The sequence below is a fragment of the Enhydra lutris genome, unplaced genomic scaffold (assembly GCF_002288905.1).
Source record: "Enhydra lutris kenyoni isolate GAN:26980312 unplaced genomic scaffold, ASM228890v2 scaffoldscaffold98, whole genome shotgun sequence".
Taxonomy (NCBI): domain Eukaryota; kingdom Metazoa; phylum Chordata; class Mammalia; order Carnivora; family Mustelidae; genus Enhydra; species Enhydra lutris.
In genome coordinates this window covers 97,189-116,678 of record NW_019154182.1, presented here as the reverse complement: position 1 = coordinate 116,678, position 19,490 = coordinate 97,189, and the positions used below count along the sequence as shown (strand labels likewise).

Genomic DNA, 19,490 nt, shown 5'->3' with positions numbered 1-19,490 from the left:
TTTCATTCTATGACCCTATTTGCACCTTTCCTCAGGAGAAGGAGTGACTAATCTGACTGGTCAGAGTCCAGGACATTGAAAGGACTGAGTTTTTATCAGGACTGATGCCTGAGTGCACAAGGTATACTATGATCCTGACCTGTGTCCTGATAAATCAGGGTCTGTTCTCAAACCTGGCACAAGGTTATTAGTAGGAGGGAGTAGGAAGCCCCATTCTGTATCTGCTTTTAGTTCCAGGAATGACAGGGGACACCCAGGGTCACACTGTGGCTTGACCTCATATTTCACCACTTATTTGAGAAGGCCATGTCAGTGAAGTCTAGAGTCTAACTGCCAGAAGCACCCTATTCCTCAGGAGAAGCACAGTCCCTAAAACTTAATGAAAGACATCGTGGCCTTAAGCAAACATGAGACATCTTCACCTTCTCTTTTAATAGGGTCATGTCTCTCACTTTACCCATTCTCAAACTGTATGGTTTCTTTTTACATACATACACAAACACTTTAAAACATAAATGCCAAATTCAAGAGAATCAGATGAGCAGATAAATTTAGGGAGCCATGAAAGAAAAGGCCAGTCACCAGATTTTACAAAAGATCACCTGAACTCCTTCTCTGGACATTCAACTTGATATAGGACCCTACATATCCCATGTCACATGGTCCACAAGGTCTTCCTTTAGGATTCTGAAGCAGTCAATAGCCGTACTTGTCATTCAGATGGGTCCTGCCATCTCCACTTTGCCCTAGATCAGAGTATATAGAAAGAAACACATTCAATTTCCTAAAGTTGGGAGGGAAAAGATACCCAGATATCAGCGGGCTAAAAAGTAAAACAGACAAAAGAGGTTTTTTCTACTCTAGAACTCTGCCTTTTTGCATACAATTTCAAAATATGGTCCTCTTTTCATTTCTACCCTTATTATTTATTAGCCAATAAAAAGCAAACATTTCTAGTAACAAAATTCCTAAAATTTCTATTAACTACGAATATATTAGAAACCTGATCCATAGGAAAAGCAAGTTGTGATGAGCACATGGGAAACAAGCATCTCATATATTGCCTTAAGAGTGTAAGTATGAACATAAGCTGTATCCTCTCGAAAGAATGCAATTTACGATGTCTTAAAAATGTTTACAGCTTTGATCCAGCATGTTAACTTTTATGATTTTTTTCTACATATGCACCTCTATACTTGTAAAAGTATTAAGTTAGGGGTTGGTCATTGCAGAATTTTTTTTTAATTCAATTAATTAACATATAGTGTATTATTAGTTTCAGAGGTAGAGGTCAGTGATTCATCAGTCTTATATAATACCCAGTGCTCGTTACATCACGTGCCCTCCTTAATGTCTATCACCCAGTTACCCCAGCCCCCAAACCCTTCTCCTCCATGCAGAGTTGTCTGTGATGGCAAAACTGTAAATACAGCAAATATTCATTGAAGGAACTGGAAATACAGCAAATATTCATTGAAGGAACACTGAAGTAAATAAATAAGTAAAGGTATTATCTGTACCATAAAAAAGAACTATGCTACAAGGAAGGACAGGAGGGAGGGAGGGAAGGAAGGAACGAAGGAAGGAATCTATAAATAGCTATGGGAGGTTCTCCATACAGTGTTAAGTGCGAAACAGCAAGATATCGAATATGCTTCTAGGGGCACCTGGGTGGCTCAGAAGGTTGAGCCTTCAGCTCAGGTCATGATCTCAGGGTCCTGGGATCGAGCCCCGCATCGGGCTCTCTGCTCGGTGGGGAGCCTGTTTCTCCCTCTCTCTGCCTACTTGTGATTTCTGCCAAATAAATAAATAAAATCTTTAAAAAAAAAAAAAGAATATGCTTCTATTTGTGTAAAAACAATGGTGAAATATTATGTATTTAATTGCTCACACAGCATTTTATGTGACATATATAAGAAGTCACAAGAAGGTGATATTTGGCTGGCTTTAGAGGAATACACCAAGTAGCTAAGGCAGAGCCAGTAGTAGTTGTTTTAATACCTTTAAAGAAAATGTAAAAGACGTGTGGAAGTTAAAAAAAAAAATGTAATGAATCTCCATATACTCATCACCCAGCTACAACAATATGTGACATTACCCCCTCCATGCTCCCTCATCCTCTACTTCTACAGGATTATCTTAAGGCATATCCCAGATATTCCGTCTGTGAATACTTCTGTACACAGTCCTAGAAGATAAGGACTTTTTCTAAAAAATATAACATCATCCACATTTTAAAATAATTAATAATTTCCTACTATCATCACATATCTGGCTAGTGTTCAAAATTATCTGACTGGTGTATAATTTTTTTAATAGTTGTTTGTTCAAATAAGGATTCAAGCAGAACCTACAAATTGTATTTGATTGGTATGTCTCTTTAGATCTTTTACTCTGTTTCCCTAGAAGGGAGAACATTCCCACTACATGCTTTTTTTTTTTAAGATTTTTTTTTTTAAAGATTACTTGGTTATTTGAGAGAGAGACAGAGAGGGAGAGAGCATGAGCAGGGGAAGCAGTAGGGGGAGAGGGAGAAGCAGACTCCCTGCTGAGCAGGGAGCCAGACATGGGGCTTGATCATGGGGCTTGAGATCATGACCTGATGCTCAGTCAACTAAGCCACCTAGGCACCCCTATTTATTTTAGAGAAAGAAAGAGAGCACGCCAAGTGAATCGGTGGGAGGGGCAGAAGGAGAGAGAATCCCAAACAGACTTTGCACTGAGTGAGGAGCCCAACATGGGGCTCGATTTCACAACCCTAAGGTCACAACCTGAGTCGAAATCAAGGGTTGAACACTTAACCGACTACACTATCCAGGTGCCCTATCCCACTATATACTCTTACAAAACCTTTATTTTGAACCTTAAACATACATTACCTATTCAGAAATATAAATAAATAAGTCTTAGAAGAGAAGAAAACTAATAAAAACAATCTACCTTCAGGTGGGACCCACACACAGTAGTCTGGGTCATCTTCTGGATATTTGGAGGAAAGTGTTGCTGGAAGCTACAAAGAAAAGATAGGTTATTTTAGTCAAAAGAATTTTAACTCTAAGAATTATTGTCCCTATACCTGTCAGCAAATAAAAACTAAGAGGGAAAAGCTTCCATTAATTACCTTGACAAAGGTACCCAAAAAATGGTGGAACACACTCTCTCTGAACCTTGAATTTTTCCCATAAAGCCTCAACAAGCTGATTTTTAGCAGTGAGAGTGAAGTGAAGTTTTCTAAAAGGGACTGTTAACAGAGGTATGCGCTCTAATGGTATAACCCACATAGAGGGAAATTTGGCATTTGTCTTTTGATCTAGGTGCAGAAAAGAGTTAACAGGGCAAGCCTGACTATCCTTTGAAAGGCCTGTTTTAAGGCTGGCCCCTCGCCTGGTATCTGGGGACCTGGATTTCAGGAAGGTTCCTACTACCCTGATAAAAGTGGTTCACTGTGCCTAAACTGTCTATAAAAACAATACAGTTCGTGCTAAACATCTATCTTTCTTCTGGGAGAACAGAATTTGAGGGCATGACAGGCAGGAGATGCCTAGGTGATCAGTCCCCAATAAAAATCCTGGGCACTGGAAAAAAAAAAAAAAAAAAATCCTGGGCACTGAGTGTCTAATGAGCCTCCCTGGTTAGCAACATTTCATAAGATGTCACAACTCATTGTTAGGGCAATTAAACACATCTTGTGTGACTCCAGTGGAAAAGGACTCTTGGAAGCTTATGCCTGGTTTCCTCAGACTTTGCCCCTTGTGCCTTTTCCCTTTGCTGACTGTACTTGGTATCCTTTACTCTAGTAAATCATATCTATGAGTACAACCACAGGCTGAGTCCTGTGAGGCCTCCTGTGAATGACCTAGCCTGAGGGTCCTGGGGACCTCCTGACATAATCTAGCAATCCCACTTCAGGGAACTTACTGTATCCACATAAAATTATGCATACACAAGATTATTCATTATAGCACTGTTAGAGTACAAGATTAGAAACAACCCAAGTGTCCACCTATAGGGAAATGGCTAAGTTGAGTACATCCATACAGTAGGAAGCTCTTGGTAAAATGATAGACAGTGATTTCCACAATAGGTTAAAAATAATAAATCCTGACGTAGAATGTAGAACATTACATTCTATCTTCTGTGTAATAAAAATAGTCAAATAAGAATATATTATTCAAATGTATTTGTATGGCATAAAAGGATATGAACAAAGATTCACAAATTAATCAAAGAGGTATATGCAGAGTTATAGGGAACAGTGTGGATGGAGACAAGAATAGAGAATTGAAAACAAAAATTCAGAAATAAAAGAGAGCCTAGACTTCTAAAAGAGGGAGTATTAGGCAATTGGGAACTCTGCTAAGACAATCCCTAAAAATTCACTCTTCTAAGTGTGGTCCATGACAAAGGGATTAATTTTTACTTCTAGAGAGGTGAAGATTACAGCTAAAGTACTTACTTTGCCTGGACCGGGAGCTTTCTTTTTCTTCAATTCATCTCTGTTTTTCTGATATTCATTCTTTGATGCTAATTTGCGAAAAAGAAAAGCAAGAGGCAATAGCTATTTCAGAATAAGTAAAACAGAAAAAAAATTCCTCCTAAGAGATCATTATAAAAATGGAAAAAAACATGTAACCATCAAATTCTCAAAAATTCCTTCTATTATAGGGACGCCTGGGTGGCTCAGTGGTTTAAGCCTCTGCCTTCCCCCCAGGTCAGGATCTCAGGGTCCTGGGATCAAGGCCCACCTTGGGTTCTCTGCTCAGCAGGGAGCCTGCTTCACCTTCTTTCTCTGCCTGCCTCTCTACTTGTGATTTCTCTCTCTATCAAATAAATAAATAACAAAATCTTTAAAAAAAAAATTCCTTCTACTATAAAGACTATCTTAAGAGAATTTCCTCTCTGCTAATAACTCTAGTTTTCAATCCTAAGGCTGTTCTACAAGCTTGAATATAATCACACCATTTGAAAAGGGAAAGAAAAATGGGGCTGATTTTACCATTCTACAGTTCAACTGTTACAGTTAAAACAGTAGAAAAACAGTCCCTTTTTTTTTTCTGAAGGTTATTTATTGGGGCACCTGGGTGGTTTAGTCAGTTAAGTGTCCGCCTTTGGCCCAAAGTCTTGGGATCAAGCCCTGTGTCCCACTCTCTGCTCAGCAGAGAGCCTGCTTCTCACTCTTTCTCTGCCTACTTGTGCTCTCTCTCTGTCAAAGAAATAAATAAAATATTTAAATAAATAAATAAATAAATAAATAAAGGTTATTTATTTGAGAGAGCACATGAGTGAGGGGAGGGACAGAGAGAGATCATCTCCAATGGATTCTGTGCTGAGCGCAGAGCCCAATGGAGGGCTCGAACCCATAACCCATGGGATCATGACCTGAGCTGAAACCAATAGTTAGACATTCAACCAACTAAGCCACCAAGGTGCCCCCAAACCAGGCCTTTGAAAGGCCAACCTTTCAACCAATTTATCTTCATAGTTTTGGAATTGCTCCCATGATAGGCAGATTCATCTCTGGGAGATGAAAAGCTGTGGAGGGCTTTGCACAGGCAGAGGGAAGCACGAAAGTAGTAGGAATTTTGCAGATCAGGGAGACGGAACCCCAGGAGGCAAAAAAGGAATTAAGAAAGGCAAATGGGATGGCACCAAACATAACCTCTCGTATATTCCAGTTCTGTCCAGGGTCCTGGCAGAGCACCTCCCCAGTGTCTAAAAGGCCATTCTCTGGGCTGCCTCAGCTCAGCTGCCATCCCCTCCTGACACCAGCTGCTGCTTGTATGCAGAGCAGCAATGGAGCTGGCTGCACTACTTGCCTGAGGGTTCCTCACATGATGCAGCTGTTTCTCTAATCTCTTGATAATCGTTATTCTGTTCCACTTGGCTGAGTTGAGACATGTTTTCTATAAAATGCAGAACCAGAGCATATTGTTATTATTTAACTCATAGTGGGGAACCAAAAAAACAAAAACAAAAGCAAGAAAAGCTACATAAATACATAATCATCCAGCTTTGCTATCATTAGCTTCAATAACCTTAATTAGATTTTCAAAAAAATGTGCCTCCATATGTTTAACAGAGAAATCAATTTTCCACTTTAAAAACTGGCCAACTCTGAGTTAAAACTTTTCAGCACCACTTACCAAAAGCCTTAAAAATGTACATATTCCTTGGCCCAGAAATTCTATTTCCAGGAACATATTCAAAGAAAACAATCAGAGATGAGTACCAAGATTTATTATATATACAGTATGTTTAAGATAGCAAAAATAATAAATTATGTTCAGGTCTAACAATAGGGGGTGATTAAATAAATCACGGCACCAGCATGTGATGGACCACTGTGCTCCTCATGTGACTCCACATTTTAAAAGAGTATTTTAAGACATAGAAAAAAATACGTTATAAAACAGCATATACAATACAATCCTAACACTGAAAAAAGAAAAAGAGGCCTAGAGTAATCCCTAATCAACTGCAGATTTACTCAGTAATGTGTCTTTACCAAATTTTAAAATCTGCTATTTCTATACACATATTTCTTGTGGTCCCTGAACAAAAAAAATACAACCCTTATTCCTCGGCCTCCTGCTCATCTATTTATACGCCACCCTCACAAGGTATGGATCAAAGATTGGACTCACAAAAAAAGTATGTGTAAGTACCTGTTTGAAAAGGCTAAGCATTTTGCCAGTAACTAAACAAAGGAGCATGCAAAAACAAAAGAGCTCTTCACAGATGAAAAAACAGAAACTTTTCTTTCTCAAACAACTAAGAATGATTCAAGAGAAGGCCTCCATACCAGGCCTGGCCTTTATGAAGATAAGCCAGGTTTGTTTTGGAAGCAACATGCATGCATTCCCATGCATATTTCATGTCAGTTTTTGTTCTGTTTTTCCTCATGCGCCCTATTTTCTGTGAAGTCTTAACAATGCCAGACGGGTTGGCCACCCTGCAGGAAAGTAACTCCTGCAGTTGACAAGGGACAAGATACTGAAAAGATGAACAATGATCTCTGGGGGTATGACTGCAGGAGATTTCCCTTTTCTTCTTTGGACTTTTATGTGTGAGCCAAAGTTTCTAAAAATGAATACACCTTCCTCATAATCGGAAGAAAACATATTTACAAACCAATCACTTCCCTCTTTTGTCATTTGCCGTCAAATCTTGGCTGAGGTGGGTGAGTACGGTGTGCCAGGATTTCCGCTAGGTACCATGGACTAGGTACCATGGACAAAAAGATGAATAAGGCACTATGCTTCCTAAGAAGTGTGATGCTTAGCCTCTGTTTTAGGGATGGGGAAAATAATGACCAAGGGGACGTTTACCCTGAGACTACCTGATCAGGCCCCATCATGCACCCTCTTCCACTGCCCACCAATCACACAATGGTAGCAGCTCTGGGCTGTTCCACAGAAGCTGTGGTTTCAGATTCCACAGCTTTCAATGTTCCATAATTCTGGAATAGACTGGAAATGCCTGCTCTTGCTTTGCAATGAGGATAAATAATGACAAACAGTCAAAGAAAGACCAAGAAAGTATGTTTCCAGTGTCAGCTGTATCCCATACCATAAAGTGCCACAAAGTCAAAATACACAAGCAAGAACTGGCTCTGCTTTCCAAACCTAAGCACAATCAATGCAGACGCCCCATTGAACAGCATGGGAAGAAGGAGAAAAATACTACCATGGGCTTTTGTCTCTTTAGAACAGGTGAAGTCAGTGGGAGGCCTCACTTCCTGCACTGCATCTTCTGGCTCTGTCTCGCGCTGCAGCCTGCTGCTTCCAGCCTCCATTTTCCCCCTTTCATCTCCCTCCTTTTCCCCCTCCTCGTCCTCTTCCTCTTCCTCTTCCTCCTCCTCTTCTACTTCGGGCTCATCCTTCATTCTCAATAAAGCTGGAGGGAGTTCTGGACGCTTAGGGGGTAACTTCTATGAAAGAAACAAATCATGAACAAATGGTGCTACATAATGACAGAGACAAATCTCTTCAAGGAGATTAAGCTAAATATGTGAAATATCTAACCTCTCTAGGCTGATGAACCCTGCAATTCTGCTAGAGAGAGGACTTGCACATGAGATTTTGCCCATCTATGGACGCTTAACACATACCTCTATTAGTTTCTAGGGTCAAAAGAATATTAAGTATGGGACACTTGAAACAGCTTGTGGGAACTAACATTTATTGCAGGTGCCAGCTGCAGGAATTCTGTCCTGTCACCCCTCATGGTGTTAAAGGATCTTAATTCATTACAAAATCTTCCAGGGGTAAATCAGACACACATTTCTAAGAAACAGATCATTTGTGCAGCTTTTTCATTGTAGATTTAACACAATTTCAAAGAAATAAGACATGTAAATCAGTAAAATAGATCCTGAAGACATTTCTTTTTTTAAGATTTATTTATTTATTTTAGAGAAAGAGAGACAGAAAGAGAGAGAGCAGGGGGAGGGGCGAAGGGAGAGGGAGAGAATCTCAGGCAGACCCTGCACTGAGCTAGGAGCCTGACCTGGGGCTCGATCTCATAACCCTGAGATCATGACCTGAGCTGAAACCAAGAGTTGGATGCTCAACTGACTATACCACTCAGGTGCCCTCTGAAGACATTTCTTGAAGAATAAAGCCAAATATTCTAATCAAAACCTTTTAATAGGGGCGCCTGGGTGGCTTAGTGGGTTAAAGCCTCTGCCTTCGGCTAAGGTCATGATCCCAGGGTCCTGGGATTGAGCCCCGCATCGGGCTCTCTGCTCTGCGGGGAGCCTGCTTCCTCCTCTCTCTCTCTCTCCGCCTGCCTCTCTGCCTACTTGTGATCTCTGTCTGTCAAATAAATAAATAAAATCTTTAAAAAAAAAAAACAAAACCTTTTAATAAAATTATTAGAAAAAGAAAAGGTTGATTGAAGCTTAAGGAATGGAGAATACCAAAGTATATGTTGGGAATATCATTTTTTCCTCACCTGCGAGAGATGGTAATTGCCACACGTCACAAAGTGTTAGAGGGATTAAATGAAGTTAGGAATGCCATATGGCAGGGCCAGGTGCAGGGACTACATGACTAACAAATGTTAGCGGAGTCCGAATGTTACAATATCCACCCACCCGGAAAAGAGACATTTCTTAAATGCAACATTCATCACAAATTAATAAACTGATGTTCAATGTACAAATTAGTTACATGCAAACTGACTGAAGAGCGAAAAGTTTAACACCATGACCCACAACTTACCCCTACTGTTCCCGTTTTTAATTTGAATTTGCTTCCTCCTTTCATGGCACCAAAGAGAGGCAATGTAAGCTTTTTAGCTTTGTTTTCCACATCTGTAGCCTGACTTTCAGTCCTAAGAAGAAAGAACAATTATACACATCTATTCCGGTGAGGCCAAGATTTTATCCAAAACACCAGAAGAATCCTGCGTGGGTTTTAAAGACCCTTTGCCAAATACTATCCTTCACAGCCCCTCCCCAAAGGCCTCAGGAAGATTCTGGCATACACGGAAAAAGTCAAGAGCAACACAGATATTTTTCAGCTCCAATAAACAGCTTGGCTGGTCTGGAGGACAAGCAAAGACACCCCAGGGAGATGAAAAGGCAGAAGACGGGATCACAATCAAGAGCTGCTTGGGTCAGGGGAGAAAGGTGTTAGGTAGAAAGTTTGGAATTTCAATCCTCAAAAAGAGGAGGAAAAAGGTACACACATCTAAAGGCCAGGATCTAAGTAGGAAAGGGAGGAAAAACTAAGCAGACACACACACAGCAAGAGGGGAGGCTCTAGAGGACACTGACATACCCCTCTCACAGGGATGACTTACCAAGGGAAAGGATTTTGGAGTTAGAATAAAACTCACTGTTATTTGTTTACCCTGAACTATGCCTCAGGAGTTTTCATCCTTTCTCCACAAATACAATGTTACAAATAGCTGCTAGGTATAACAGAAATAGGACAATGGTGACAATAATAATACACATAGGCCAGCAGTTTGTCAAGTGCTATTCATGTCATTTTTCCCTTTTTAAGGGTTTTATTTCAGGAGCAAGAAAGAGAGCCCATGAGTGGGGGGTGGGGTGCAGAGGGAGAGAGCGAATCCCAGGACTCGCTGCGAAGCACAGAGCCCAATGTGGGGCTTGATTCCATGACCTGAAGATCATGACCCAAGCCAAAACCAAGAAACCAAGAGTCGGATGCCCAACTGACTGAGCCCCAGGCACCCCTATTCATGTCATCTTTCAACATCAATAGTACTTCTAATTTACAGATGAGGAAGCAAGGATCAAAGAAACTACATAACTTGCCTCTAAATGCCCAAAAATAATTCATAGAGCTGAGAGCGAAAGCCAGGGAGTCTAAGTTGAGTGCTAACCCGCCTCCTCACTATCAGTAAATGAAATACCACTTGGATGAGAGCCTTTGTGGACTGACCTACGAATCACTATATGAAATATCCAAACTACACATCAATCTTTTAACAAACCTGCTAGTAATTTGGGGATTTTTTGTACAGATGATCAAGGGCTCCAGGAACATTTTACCTTTACATCCCCATAAAAAAAAGTGCCGGGGCACCTGGGTGGCTCAGTGGATTAAGCCTCTGCCTTCAGCTCGGGTCATGATCCCAGGGTCCTGAGATCGAGCCCTACGTCGGGCTCTCTGCTCAGCAGGGACCCTGCCTCCACCTCTCTCTCTGCCTGCCTCTCTGCCTACTTGTGATCTCTGTCTGTCAAATAAATAAATAAAATCTTTAAAAAAAAAAAAAAAGTACCTCCCAATATCTAGATATTCATCTATGTAACACCCCCAGCATCAAATTACAGGTTTTGCACACATTTGTAAAGGGCTACATAAATGCTTACTGACAATCTAAAGCAGCACTGTCCATGGGGCACCTGGTGGCTCAGTCGTTTAAGTGGTCAACTCTTGATCTCAGCTCAGGTCTTGAAGTCAACTGAGGTCTTGATCTCTGGGTGGTTGAGTTCAAGCCCCAAGTTGGGCTCCATGCTGAGCCTACTTAAAGCAGCACCATCCAAACAGAACTGTTCTACATCTGTGCTGTCCAATATAGTAGCCACTAGCCACATGTGGCTATTGAGGACTTGAATTGTGACTAACTTGAATGAAGAACTGAATTTTTAATTTCATTTAATTTTAATATCACAGAAGACTACCGGGTGCTGTACAGGACAGCACAGACCAAAAGAAAACAAGAAACTTCCTAAGTGAGTTACTTGCCTTCATACATGAGTGATCCCACCTAGGCAATACCACTTTTTGAGATGCCTACCTGAACTGTGCTCCCTAGGAGTTGCTCATTTCCATAGCAACCTACTCAACATTTTCAAAATTTGTTGATACCACATAGAACAAAATTTGAAAATACTGTCAAATTGAAAGACTGGATCTTATTCTCTCTCTCTCTCTCTCTCTCTCTCACACACACACACACACACACACACACACCCCATACAAACATCCACACACTCACAAACATTAGCTAAATCTGGGAAAAACTATTCCCAAAATCTTGTTTACAAATTACTCAGAAAAATGGATTTAGGTTAATTTCTTCTAATAATTCTCACAAAATCAAAGTTAACTAATAAAATCAACTTTAGGGGATTATGCCTTCCCCCATTTTAAAAGAAGAAATTCCACTTTAAAAGTATTTAAGTATATTTAAAAAAAGAATTTAAGTATAGGGGCTTTTGGGTGGCTTAATGAATTGGGAAACCAGTTCTTGATTTCAGTTCAGATCATGATCGGTCCCTGTGCTAAGCTAGGCGCCTGACTGTCCCTCTCCCTCTGCTGCTCCCCTGCTTGTGTTCCCTCTCTTTCTCTCTCTCAAATAAATAAATAAATAAGATATTTTTTTAAAAAGGTATTTAAATACACTGAAGTTATCAACTGGTTCTTAGGAATGACAAACCAGGTGCAAAAATGACAATCTGCACTTGTATTTTTTTCATCTGTGGTTTTAAAATCATAGATTAAAAAATGGCATTACATTATTATATTTGTATTTCTCTTATGAACAAGATAGAGCATTTTTTAAAATACATTTAGGAGTTATTTGCATTTCTTCTCCAGTGGCCTGTCAGTTGATACCCTTTTCCCATTTTTCTCTTTGGTAGATGGTTGTCTACTTACTCAAGGTCTTTATATATTACCAAAATCAGCCTTTTGGCATGTTGCTCTTTAAAGAAATTTACTCTGCATTAAAAGAGCCTTGGGGCTCCTCTGCCCAGAGCCTTGGGGCACCTGGCTGGCTCACTCAGTTAAGGGTCTGCTTTCGGCCCAGGTCATGATCCCAGGGTCCTAGGATGGAGCCCTGCATCAAGCTCCCTGCTCAGCAGGAAGCCTGCTTCCCCCTCTCCCTCTCCCTCTGCACTCCCCCTGCTTGTGTTCTCTCACTCTGTCAGATAAATAAAATCTTATAAAAAAAAAAAAAGCCTTCCAATGAAAGAGGAATCACTAGAGTTTTCTCTAAAAGCCCTACAGCAGTCTGTATCTCACGAATGAAATGGCTTTGACTCTATGAAATCACTGCCTCCTGCGCTTTAAAGGGTTTCTTACATTTTATTTCTATTCTCTAATGATTAAGAAAATAACACAATTCAAAATGTTATCTATGCAAACATGCTTATTTAAAATTTCAAGTATAACTAAGACTTACTTTTTCAGCTCTGGAATCTCTGCTGGCTTTACAATTTTTATCAATCCCTTAAGTCTCTGTTGTTCTTTCCTCAGTTCAAAAGTTCTCAGGTGAAGTTTCTTCCGAGACACACCATCCAATGCACTCCCGGATTTCATTTCTGACATAAATGCCTCTAAAGAGTCCTGAGATGGTGACTCTGACAGGGCTGTCCAAGAAAGGAATAATATATGTTCAGAAAAATGGCCTCAAATAATTTAAAATTCAGCCAAAGTTTCCAGAGAAAAGTCACTAACAGGGGTGCTTGGGTGGCTCAGTCAGTCGAGCATCCAACTCTTGATTCTGGCTCAGGTCATGATTTCAGGGCCATGAGATCAAGCCCTGTTTCGGGCTCCACACTCAGCAGGGAGTCTGCTTGGGATTCTCACTCTCCTCCCTCTGCCCTCCTCCCCTGCTGCATACTCTTTCCCTCTCAAAAAAAACACAAATAAATCTTAAAAAAAAAAAAAAGTCATTCACATAAAACTGGTCAGAGAACACTACTCATATTGGGAATAAGAAAACAGGTTATAGCTTGAAGACCTTGAGACATCATTTTGCCTCATTGGGCTTCATTTTCCTCATCTATTACATAAAGAGTTTAAACGAAATAATTTATAATGTTCTTTCTAATACCAAGATGCTGTGTTGTTCCTTAGAAAGGTTCCATGTTGGGGTGCCTGGGTGGCTCAATGGGTTAAAGCCTCTGCCTTTGGCTCAGGTCACGGTCTCAGGGTCCTGGGATCAAGCCCCGCATCGGGCTCTCTGCTCAGCAGGGAGCCTGCTTCCTCCTCTCTCTCTCTCTGCCTACTTGTGATCTCTCTCTGTCAAATAAATTAATAAAATCTTAAAAAAAAAAAAAAAAGAAAAAAGAAAGGTTCCATGTTCTGTATATCTTATTAACTAGCTTCAGTGCTGGCAGAGGGCACTACATATGGCAGATGCCTACTACAGACTTATTTAATGGGTCATTAACTTACCTTTGCTTGAGGCTTTCAGTTTCTCAGAAATTTCAGAGAGTTCCTTTTCAGCATCATTTAACTTTGCAACCTGTAACACCCAAATTAACAGGGTCAGCAAATGTTTTTCTTCTTTCAAAACATGGTAGCTTTTCTGTCTTCCTCCTCTTATTTTCATTATTGTTACAAGGTTTAAGAGGATTCATTTAGAATTTCCAGTTGAATCTGCATCTTATGGAGTTAACAATTTTCATGTGCTTATTTAATCCGAATTGAGTTAACTTCTCAATTAACTCAGAATTAAACAAAATATATGTATAGAATACAGACTTGACATTACTCAAAAGAAAGAACTCATGGCATTTGTTTTCATTGATGAATCAAAAGAAACAGATGTTGGGTAATGTTTTAAAGCTCTCTGAATGTTACTTAATATAGTGAAAACACAGGGTAACTTACGATGGTTTCATGAAGGATATATAGTTTAAGACTATTACCAAACTATACTCCTCAAAATTCCTTTCACAATTCTTGACTGCCAAAAGTCTAAAGTTGATTTCACCTCAGAATGGCCCAATTTGGAACTTTTTCCTTTCTTTTCGTAGTTTTAACATAATATCCAAAGAATGCTCATTCATGCATCAATATCCACCTACAGGTGGACAGAGTCTCTAGCAGCAAGCCAAATTTTTTCCAACTTGGGTAATACTGTTGTTACAATCAAATTTAAAATCAAGAAAGTTGGGGTGCCTGGGTGGCTCAGTGGGTTAAGCCTCTGCCTTCAGCTCAGGTCATGATCTCAGGGTCCTGGGATCGAGCCCCACATGAGGCTCTCTGCTCAGCAGGGAGCTGGCTTCCTGCCCCACCCACGTGCTGCTCTGTCTACTTGTGATCTCTCTCTCTCTCTCTCTCGTTGTCAAATAAATAAATAAATAATCTTTAAAAATAAAATAACATAAATCAAGAACGTTATATTTCAGACCAGATTTCAATGCTACTGCTTTAAAAATTACAATTATAAAACAAATTTGAATAATACATTATCTTATTTAAAAATTAAACTACCACAGCTACTTCTATAAATAACACTTGCCAATGATTCAAAGGTCTCTGGCTTCTCATCGATCTTCCCAGCTTTTTTCATTCGGTTCAGACGCTTCTTTTCAACCAGGCCGGTTCTATCAAGAAAGGTGTCATCATCACTATCATAAAAGTCTTCATCTTCCCAGTTCTTGGCTTTCCTTTTCCGAGATACTAGGAGATAAAATAAATGGTAAAAAAAGAAAAAGGAGACAAGTAGATAAGTAGCTTAAAATATCACTATCAGGGGTGCCTGGGTGGCTCAGTGGATTAGCCTCTGCCTTCCGCTCAGGTCATGATCTCAGGGTCCTAGGATCGAGCCCCACGTCCAGCTCTCTGCTCAGTGGGGAGCCTGCTTCCCCCTCTCTATCTGCCTGCCTTTTTGCCTGCTTGTGATCTCTCCCTCTGTCAAATAAATAAATAAAATCTTTAAAAAAAATTTTTTAAAATCACTATCAGTACTGCAAGACCCAATAAGCTGTCAAACTACATATACAAACAAAGGGTTAAACCTGGAAGACATTAGGCTAAGTGAAATAAACCAGACACACAGGATTCCACTTAGAGTTAACTGGAGTAGCCCAATTCACAGAAACAGAAGGTAGAATGGTAATTACCAGGGGATGGAGGAAGGAAGAATGAGAAGTTAGCTTTCAGTGGGTATAAGAAACTTTTGAGAGGGGTACTAGTGATGGTTGTACAACAATGTGAATGTATTTAATACATTTAATGCTTACAGTGGAAAATTTTATATTATGTATATTTTACCACAATAAAAGAATTAAAACAAAGGGCTAATTTATTTAATGAGCAAGAAGTTCCCAAAAACCAATCAGTAAAAAAGGAAAGAGATAAGGAAAAGGCCAATAATCCAAAAATTTTTTAAAGGATAATGAATGCAGTTCAGAAAGAAATACAAATGGCCAAAAAAATCTTAAAGATGGGGGCGCCTGGGTGGCTCAGTGGGTTAAGCCTCTGCCTTTGGCTCAGGTCATGATCCCAGGGTCCTGGAATCGAGCCCCACGTCGGGCTCTCTGCTCAGCGGGGAACCTGCTTCCTCCTCTCTTTCTGCCTGCCTCTCTGCCTACTTGTGATCTCTGTCTGTCAAGTAAATAAATAAAAAATCTAAAAAAAAAAAAAAAAATACAAATTAAAATAATGAGATACCACTTCTTACCTACGGACTAGAAAAAACATGAAAAGATTAATAATGCCCAGTTTGGCCATGGTATGGGGAAATGGACTCTCAAACAGCTTGTGGGAATGTACATTGATACAATCTTTTTGATGATCAATCTCACAACATCTGTCAATAATAAAAATCCAACTGACCTAGCAATTCCACTTACAAGAATTTACCCCACATGTATCAGTGCAACATTGTTTGTAACAGTGAAAAATGTGGAAAGCTCATCAAGAGGGGACTATGGTAGCTACTAATTTTTGGTCTACTCTATGCCATCTTACTCCCCTTGTTCTGGTAAAAGTACCCCTTTTCTTCTAGAAAACTCTTCCCTCATTCCATCTGGATTAGGGGTAATCAAGTGACCAAAGCCAATCAGTAAGAGTCTCATATTTATATTAAATAAAAGGAAAAAAGGGTTCTCTTTCCAATGAGATTATGAAAGAGGGAAGATATAAATTCTGTATGCAGCCAGCTTTTCCAGACGAGGTAAGAATCTATCTGCAAAATAAAACCATGCACTCATGAAACAGATCACACAGATACACACATACAGCTTTTATGGCATCCTGGTGATACTGAGAGTTCTGGCTTGATAGGACCAGAACTTAAAGTTATGATTCATGCACTTCTTCTTTCAATCCTGTAAGCTACTCTTCTCAGGTTCTGGAGCCAATAACTCTTCTCCCTAAGCTAGTTTGAACTGGGTTTCCATTATTTACAACCCAAACAGTCCTTCTTAATATAAACTTCATAATTTCCAAGTTAGATGGTACACTGAACATATCTAATTTCACTTTCCCCATATCCTACTAACGCTACAATGAAAAGATCTTTTTTAAAAACATTAATCTGATAATAAATAAATGAATAAAAAAAATAAATAAATAAATACAAACACTAATCTACTGGGGCAGTTGGCTGGCTCAGCTGGTAGAGCATGCAACTCTTGATCTCGGGGTATAGAGCTTACTCAAAAATGCTGGGTACAGAGCTTACTTAAAAAATAAATAAATAAAAGTGAAAATGAACTTTTGGGACTTCATCAAAATCAAAAGCTTCTGCACAGCAAAGGAAACAGTCAACAAAACAAAGAGGCAACCCATGGAATGGGAGAAGATATTTGCAGATGACAGTACAGACAAAAGGTTGCTATCCAGGATCTATAAAGAACTCCTCAAACTCAACACACACAAAACAGACAATCATATAAAAAAATGGGCAGAAGATATGAACAGACACTTCTCCAATGAAGACATACAAATGGCTATCAGACACATGAAAAAATGTTCATCATCACTAGCCATCAGGGAGATTCAAATTAAAACCACCTTGAGATACCACCTTACACCAGTTAGAATGGCCAAAATTAGCAAGACAGGAAACAACATGTGTTGGAGAGGATGTGGAGAAAGGGGAACCCTCCTTCACTGTTGGTGGGAATGCAAGTTGGTGCAGCCACTTTGGAGAACAGTGTGGAGATTCCTCAAGAAATTAAAAATAGAGCTTCCCTATGACCCTGCAATTGCACTACTGGGTATTTACCCCAAAGATACAGATGTAGTGAAAAGAAGGGCCATCTGTACCCCAATGTTTATAGCAGCAATTGCCACGGTCGCCAAACTGTGGAAAGAACCAAGATGCCCTTCAGCGGACGAATGGATAAGGAAGATGTGGTCCATATACACTATGGAGTATTATGCCTCCATCAGAAAGGATGAATACCCAACTTTTGTAGCAACATGGACGGGACTGGAAGAGATTATGCTAAGTGAAATAAGTCAAGCAGAGAGAGTCAATCATCATATGGTTTCACTTATTTGTGGAGCATAACAAATAGCCTGGAGGACAAGGGGAGTTAGAGAGAAGAAGGGAGTTGAGGGAAATTGGAAGGGGAGGTGAACCATGAGAGACTATGGACTCTGAAAAACAATCTGAGGGTTTTGAAGGGGCAGGGGGTAGGAGGTTGAGGGAACCAGGTGGTGGGTATTGGAGAGGGCACGGATTGCATGGAGCACTGGGTGTGGTGCAAAAACAATGAGTACTGTTACGCTGAAAATAAATTTAAAAAAATTTTTTAAATAAATTAATTAATTAAATAAAAATTCTAAATCTGCAAAGAAGGGAGAATGGGAAAAGGGATAGCAACACCAAATTTCTGGAAATTAGAAAGCAGACAGACAAGCTGAAACTAAATTAGCAGAGCTAAGAAAGATAAATCCTAATCCAACAGTGAGGAAAGCAGAGAATCAGTCTGATGATACTGCAGAGTCTACAGAAGGATCTGGAACTAGGGATGGATAGTTGTGCTAAAATAAGCAGAAATGAGTAAAAGCTGATTGAGAAGCAGATCTTCCTCCCTGCCTACTTACCTCCTTCCCATCCCCAAAAAGAATCCAGAAGTTAATCTCTAGAAAGGGTAAGACAGTAAGTCTGTGCATTGTGGACTGACTGGTTGAGTTGAGGGCATATATTATTCTATTCTAAAAATAGTATTGTCCTGTGAATATCTCAGTATTGAGAATCTGCTCAGCCATCTTCCAGCACTTAACCCTAGACATCTCATGCAGGAGACTGGAAGAATATTCTCTGAGGAATCCTGCCAGCAGAAGAGGAAAAACCCAAGGAAATTTACATGAGCAATCCCCCTGCAAAAAAGGCCCACCAACATCATTCTATATTGTTGCTGAAAGTTAGTAAGTCCCACCTATATAATTCAAACTGTCAATCACCTTTTTGTCCCCAGATAAGAACTTACAATCAAGGACTACATAGCTGAGAAACACATCTAACAAGCAGGACAGAGACCACACAAACAAAAAGAAAAGACAACCTGGAGAGCACAGATTCGCAGTGAGATGAGATACTTACAATGGCATATTACATTTTAAAAATGAATATTCAGGCACACCTGGGTGGCTCAGTTGGTTAAGCATCTGACTCTTGATTTTGGCTCAAGGTCATGATCTCAGGATGGTGAAATCAAGTCCTGTGTCAGGCTCTGCTTCCCCCATGGAGTCCGCTTGAGATTCTCTCTCTCTCTCTCTCCCCCCTTCCCCTATCCCTCCCCCAAGTTGCACTCCCATGTGTGCACACGTCTCTCTGATGAACAAATCTTTTTAAAAATGTATATTTGAGGACAAAAATGAGCCTTGGAAGTTAAAATCTTGATAGCAAAACAGAGACAGAAAGATAAAGCTGCAGAAATCTCCCAGAAAGAACAAAAAGACATAGAGATAAAAACGCAAAGAAAAATAAAAGACAAGAAACTTTAGACAGTCAGTCTAAGATGTTCACTATCTAAAGAACAAAATTCCAGAGAGAAGGAGAAAACAGAGGGATAAAATGATTAATGGCATAATTCCAGAAATGTTCCTGAAGTGTCAAAAGATTTCCAGATCAGGGGCACCTGGGTGGCTCAGTCCCTTGAGCCTCTGGCTCTTAATTTCAGCTCAAGTCATGATCTCCGGAATCGTGGGATTGAGCCCAAAGTTGGGCTCCGGGCTCAGCACAGAGCCTGCTTTGGAGTCTCTTCCTCTGCTCCTCCCCTGCCCTGCTCACTTTCTCTAAAATGGATAAATAAAATC

The 19,490-nt window shown here is 40.0% G+C and overlaps 1 protein-coding gene across 1 annotated transcript in view; it reads right to left on the bottom strand.

Annotated features, from left to right (window-relative positions):
• Nucleotides 1-415: 415 nt before the first annotated feature.
• The window catches only part of LOC111139285 (solute carrier family 4 member 1 adaptor protein), a 33,653-nt gene continuing 14,578 nt past the window's right edge, over nt 416-19,490 (bottom strand). The window contains exons 6-14 of the mRNA XM_022491520.1: nt 14,734-14,894; nt 13,662-13,731; nt 12,664-12,850; nt 9,225-9,336; nt 7,687-7,930; nt 5,817-5,903; nt 4,457-4,524; nt 2,941-3,010; nt 416-746 (exon numbers count right to left, since the gene is read on the bottom strand). Of these exons, the coding sequence (XP_022347228.1) occupies nt 697-746; nt 2,941-3,010; nt 4,457-4,524; nt 5,817-5,903; nt 7,687-7,930; nt 9,225-9,336; nt 12,664-12,850; nt 13,662-13,731; nt 14,734-14,894 (1,049 nt within the window). The 3' untranslated portion in view covers nt 416-696. The remainder of the gene's footprint in view (nt 747-2,940; nt 3,011-4,456; nt 4,525-5,816; nt 5,904-7,686; nt 7,931-9,224; nt 9,337-12,663; nt 12,851-13,661; nt 13,732-14,733; nt 14,895-19,490) is intronic.